The sequence below is a fragment of the Gavialis gangeticus genome, unplaced genomic scaffold (assembly GCF_001723915.1).
Source record: "Gavialis gangeticus isolate Ggan-Ray unplaced genomic scaffold, GavGan_comp1, whole genome shotgun sequence".
Classification (NCBI taxonomy): Eukaryota; Metazoa; Chordata; order Crocodylia; family Gavialidae; genus Gavialis; species Gavialis gangeticus.
In genome coordinates, this window is record NW_017728996.1 from 15,430,478 (window position 1) to 15,436,863 (window position 6,386).

Sequence of the window (6,386 nt, forward strand, 5' to 3'; positions counted from 1 at the left end):
ACCATTCTTGCGTCCTGCTCAGACACCAAGTGGTGGGACATCCTCGGCGAGGGTGAACATCTTTGTTGGAGCTTTGGTTCCAGGAGCCCTCATTACTTAAGGACACGACAAGGTATGAGTTTATAAAGAAAGGGAACAAAAAGATCCCACGTCTTGGCAATGGGATGCTCACTGTTAAGAACGCAGGTGGTTTTAAAACAGCCTCTTCTAGTCCACGAGAAGTAATGCCACCACAAGCATTTCATACTACAGCCTGGACTTCCCATCAGCTTTCTGCAGGTCACTCCAGGGGCAGACTGGGCAGTGTTACTTCCTATTCCTCCTCCACGTGTCCAGGGCTTGGGACCGCAGGCGGCAAGGGAACATCGAAGCCCCAGAACTGCTCGAAAATGCATCGATTAAAAATGAATCACTGAGAAAACCGCAGTTGTTATTGAGACTGGAGAAGCTGACTTAGCAGCAGGTATATGTGGCTGTGGCCAGCCCTCGTGCCCCTCCATGCACTGGAAACCCAAGCTAGAATTTAATTCAGTAGCTGCTGCAGCAGCTGACTCCACCCTAAAAAGCCCCTAGCCCTACTCCCATGTGTGGTTGGCGCAGAGGTTTAGTATTCAGAAGTGCCTGCTACCAGCTCGCTGAGAAAATTAATTTTCAGCTCTAGGATGGCTCTTAAGGGGAGGCCCTATTGACCTGAACAGAAAATGATGGAGTCCTCACACTCTTTGCTGCAATATTTAATAGCTGAGCGGCAGTTAATTAGATTACTGAGCCACTGCGACAGATGCTAAGCAACACGTGAGAAGCACAGGGGGGAATTTGGGAAAGCCATTATAATTCAGCGCTGGAAACGTGCAGCACGCTCTCCTGTTAACCCTTGTTGTGCCTCACACAAAGTCCAGCCTGGCATCTCCAATCCAAGAGCAACCCAATGCTCTGGTTGTTTCTATCTTGAGGTGCTGGCAGTCTCCGAAAGGCAGGCAGTGGGCAAATGCCAGATGGAAGTGTCAGCAACATCCCCTATGCCCAGCTGGCATTAGGGACACGTTCATGGGGAAATCCTAAAAGGCTCCTGTAATGTCCATATGCTCTGTTACTCCGAGGCACACCCCGATGCCAAGTAGGAGCAAGGAGTTAACAGGGCATTACAGGGCTGGAGCGCTACTTTTTGGTCTAGGGAACTTTAAATGAGAGCTGGAAGTCAATGCGGATATGGAGGCGGCCTCCTCCAGAAACCCCCATCCACTTTCTTGGGGTAAATGCCCTCTAGAGAAACCCTGCCAAGCCACCTATGCCCTTCCATCCCAGTGCCTGGCCAGTGCATCAAGTCCTCCTCCTCTCCTGATCAGCTGCCTGAGCTGCAAACAGGACAGTAGGCATCCCAATGGTGGAGGATCTGTGCCAAGCATTCTGGAAGAAGTGGTGCCAAATTTCCTAGCAAGCTAGTGGGGAATGCTGCCCAGATCCATATTTGCCTTATAACACACATCAGGAAGGCTTTTAGGAAGTGCTGCCTTTCACCTGCCAGATGCTCTTTGGCACACTTGCATGGATAATCTATAGGGTGATTTTAATGACAAAACAACAGACCCAAAACCCATGACCAACATGGTAGCTCAGCCACCCCGGGAGAAGCAAGTGGGAAAGCAGCTGCCAGCCCTTCTGTCAAAGTTTCCATTTCCTTGTTACTGTGATCAGCTGAGGGAAAAGCCCCAGAAAGAGTCCACAGTTACTTGGGACTGAGTGTGAAAGCCCTTCCCCGACCATCTCCCTAGTAACATGCACTCTGCTCCCAGCGACTGCCCCCTCTTCCATCCCCACCACGTCTCACACTGGAGTCTGTAGGGCAAGAGGGCAGATATTTGAAAGGCAGGGCAGATTTGCATCTTTAACTAACCAAAAGTAGAGATATGTAGCACAAGCTTTTCTGAACTGAAGCTCACTTCATCAGTTGCTGTGGAAGGACATGCAACAGGTGGTCTATAATCATTCTGGTGTCACATCTGATCTTCAAAAACAAATGCATTGTGACCTCTCCTGTCCCACACCCCAAAAAGTAAATGCACCCATGCTTTTTACCTTGGACATCCCTGCTCCCCCACCAGCATACCAAGGGTTAAGCCCTTCACGTCTATACTCATCAGCATCAAGCAATTACCCAGATACCCAGCACAGAAGACAAGCTGTCTAGGCATTTCTGAAGTGCTCAATCACCATTATGTCTCCCAGAAGGTCTGCTACACAAGCATTATTAAACGCATGATAGAAACATGTTGCTTGCACCTCCCTGGGGCACCTGGGGATGGAAAGCTGTCTGAGTCTCAAAAGACACCAAAAGGACTGGCTTGAAATAATTACTGTATGAGAGCAAATGGAGGTGTCAGACCTACGGCATTATAAGTCTCATCACTCTACATTTCTGTGCTTTCTAACATACACCCAGCTTGTTAGGAAATGGGCACACCCCCCGGAGCAAGACTAGAATAAGCAATCTTGGTGTGAAGCAGAGATGCACATTTAGGTGGTAACAGCGAAGTGTCAGGTTAAATACCCTCTTACCTGGTTGGGCTTGTGGGCCAACACCTCTCAGGCTGGCAGGTGCTTCCACGTGCTGACGAAAGCCGTGGGTATGAGCGAGTAAGGCACGGTTGTTATACAGTTCCACGTGTCTGAGGTAGGGTCGTAACAGTCCAGTGTTTTGCACCGTTGAGTCCCAAAGTATCCTCCCACCACGTACAGTTTGTTCCCCGAGGCTAATGCGTGGCACGACATGCGTTTGGCAGTCATGTCCCCAATGCGAGTCCACTGGTCTGTCTCGCAGTCAAAGCGGTAGGCGGATGCCGCTGTATATTCACTGTCACCTCCCATGATGAAAATCTGGCTGCCCAGGACAGCAGCTGCTGTGTAGCGCCAGGGCTGGGGGCACTCTGCTTTGATCATCCACCGGTTCTCAGCGGGGTCGTAGCACTGCACCTTGGAGACCATGTCCCGGTGAATGCTAGTCCCGCCAAAGACAAAAAGCTTGAGCCGGGCACTCACCACTGCAGCATTGCTGACTCCGTCCCTCAATGGGGCCACCATGGTCCATTTGTTGGCTGTGGGATCGTACTTCTCCACCTGCTTCAAGGAGACAGAGGGAGAGGCAGGGAAGACGCCAGCCACTGCAGTATGGCCACCGACCACATACAGGCAGTTTTCCAGTTCAGCTGAGCCATGCCCAAACCGAGCTATCAACATGGGGGCAGCTTTGGACCATTCCTCGTGCACGGTATCATACACCCAGACATCTTTTGAGACCCCGTTCTCAGAGCCCCTCCCGCCAGTGATGTACACTTTGCAGCCGATGGCACAGGCACTAAACTCTTTCCTTGGGCTTGGCAGGTCTGCTTTGGGAATAATCTCCTTGGCTTTGCGATCTACTTGATATATCTTGTCACACATAAAGGTCTGGCCGCCCAGGATCAGCAAGGTATGCCCAGCTTTGCGAGGCCGGGCGCAGAGGCTGGTGACCACCCCGTCATTCTGGAGGATCTTCTTCTTGCAGCGAATAGCCTCGTCCAAGATGACCTTGTTACTCTCATCGGCCATGATCAAGTTCTCACAAGCCATGGCTTCCTTGAGGCACTCTGAAGGCAGTAAGGCTAGACGCATGTTTCTCAGCAGCTCTGGGAGGTGAACCCGCCGTTCATCCAAATCGTACTTCACCCACTGGAGGACCGCCTTGAAGACCTTCTCCTCATCCTCGATCTCCAGCTCGTCGCTTGAGATGAGGTCCAGCAGCGTGTCCTTGGAGAGGTTGTTGAAGTCCTCGCTCTTGTGCACGGTTTCAAAGTTGACCAGGCACATTCTCCAGGAGAGCTCGTAGAGCCGCCGGCACTGGTGAGCGTCCGAGAGCAGCATCATGCCCAGGCAGTTGGAGGGGTGCAGGTTCTTCTCGAGGAACTCGGCCGCTGCATCGCGGACGTCGTGGAACTGAAGCATGTCGCTGGCCTCCAGCAGGGACTCCGCGTTCTCCTCATTGATGATGATGCGAGAGGAGTATGCGAAGTCCAGCAGAAGCTCCAGCACCTCTGGGTGGAGGCTGTCATGGAAATTCACCTCATCATCCAGGCTTTCCCGGAGACCATTGCTGAACATGGCCTCAAAGTATCTGCTGGAGGCAGCCAGGATGGCCCGATGGCACGGGAAGGATCTGTTCCCGGCCCAGAGGGTGACATCGGTGAACATGCAATGTTTCCGGAGAGTGTTGAGGTGGGACAATACGCAGTCCGGGTGGGAAGCTTTGTGGAAAAGTAAGATATTCATGGAGCCGGTGCTAGTCCGGGATTTACGGTTCTCGTGGACGCTGACTGACATGATGACACGGGTACCGTCTACAGAGAAACAGAGAAAATATAGCGTAATGTCAGGGGACTACTGATGAAACACAGCAACAGTGAGAACTGGGAGCATAGTGCAGACATCATTTGAACCAAATTTCCCCCTTCCCACTGATCTGTTAATGGATCTCAAACCTTGCTCCAAAACCATCCCCAGTGGCCCAGCGTGGGCCCTTTCCAGCTCTGCTCCTGCTCCTCGGTCTGGATCTGCAGCGTGGCTTTTTACAGCGCACCTTCAAAATTCGCCATTACTCTTCCAGAGCTCAATTTGTGGGCAAACATGGCAGCAAAAGGGCGCTCTGCATTTCAGCTTCAACAATCAAGCTCCAAAATGAAGCAATTAAACCCCAAAATGAAACAGCAAATTTTCTGATCAGCCCCTGAAGGGCACACGGGCAAACTGCAGAGCGCTCGGTCTTCCTCCACCAAGAGCTGAAGAAGGCCGTCTCTCCAGGGTAAAGGGCACTGGGCGTGTTTTTGGCTCACGTCAGGTCACGCTGCCTTCTGATCTAGGAGAGATTATTGCAGGTTTGGAAAAGGAGATTGCTACTGCATTTATTTATGGGATAAGTGGCTATTAGTGGCAGCCAAAGATTTCAGACTTTGCCAAATCTTTCTATGCTAGTTTCTGGCTGCTGAATCCCAGCAGACACTCCCACGTGACTTATCTGCTTTATACAACAGACCAGCACCTGGCTATCTGACAAAGGAGCCAGCTATCTTGTGCTTTCTCCCAGACAGGCAGAAGCAATACAGCATTGTCTCAGGCACCTCTGCTTAGCACTGTCTCACGCAATTGCTATCTGATGCCCGTACTTCTTGGCTAAATATGGATGGAGCACAATAGCACGGACAAACTCGCAGAGTTTGGATGACTGGATCCGATGAGGCCATTTGTTCCAAAACATCCCCTTCCGGATTTTCAACCAGCCTGCCTTCTCCTACCTGCCACTAACACGTGAGCCCAAATACGGGGGCAATTTCATTCTGCAAGTATAAATCTGCGACTGATCTGCATTTTGTAAAAACTGAGTATCAAAAAGAAAGAAAACAGAGCTGGAAGCTGGAAAACGGAGCCCTAATTTACAACGCAGGTGCAGAAGGCAGCACCCTTTATAAGACATGACACTCAGGGCAGAAAAAACCAGAAAACCCACCACCCGCCTGTCACTTGGGATATCAAGAACCCATAAACTACTGCGGGAGATTGTGTCCAAGAGCGAGGGAGGCTCACCGCACTGCCTCTGCAGAGCTTCACTCTCACCAGTTCCCCCTCCCCCCCCCAATGTTTTGTTCATCCATCAAAGCCCCAAAACGAAGCCTCACAACAGCCAGTGTGATGTCACCCATTGTGATGTCACACGTTCCCAACACCCTGGGGCTGCACAGACCCGCTCGGCCCATTGCTAAAGGTTCCTGGCCTGACTGCTGAGGACCCTGGCTTGTCACAAGTATAGAGGGGTGACGTGGCCTTCTGGCATGGACAGTTGCCTTGTGTTGGACCATAAAACTCCCTGGTGTCGCTTCTGCAGCTAAAATCCAGGCTCGGAGGGCAGATATTAAGAGATCAGGCCAAACCATTTGAAAAATTCAAGGATACTTGGTCTTTGAAAACATCTGCACAGACTGCCACTGAGGGTGCTGGACCGGCCATATGGAGGGGCCAGGAGGCCAGAACAGAGTGCACAGGGATGTGCGCTGTGCTGGGGACAGGGACAGAAGTGCAATCAGGGTCCAGGGGCTGATTTGGATGCATCCGTGTTGCTTTAAGAATCGGATCCAAACCCTGCCTGCCCCATTCTCCCAACAGCAGAGCGGCCCTTCCTTTTCTGTTCCCTTCCCCACTGAAACACTCCTCCGCGGGTCGAGTATCACTTGTTCAGCCAGAGGCATAGGGCTGTCACCGTGTACGTCTATGGAAATCACAAGAAACCCCCCCACATATCCCCAAGCCCACTCAAAAAAAAAAAAAAAAAAAAATAAGGAGATTTTTCAAAACAATTCAAAAAA

General features: G+C 51.2%; 1 protein-coding gene across 1 annotated transcript in view; it reads right to left on the reverse strand.

Annotated features, from left to right (window-relative positions):
- The window catches only part of KLHL25 (kelch like family member 25), a 34,101-nt gene that overhangs the window by 10,695 nt on the left and 17,020 nt on the right, over positions 1-6,386 (reverse strand). The window contains exon 2 of the mRNA XM_019504054.1: positions 2,557-4,370. Within this exon, the coding sequence (XP_019359599.1) occupies positions 2,584-4,353 (1,770 nt within the window). The 5' untranslated portion in view covers positions 4,354-4,370 and the 3' untranslated portion in view covers positions 2,557-2,583. The remainder of the gene's footprint in view (positions 1-2,556; positions 4,371-6,386) is intronic.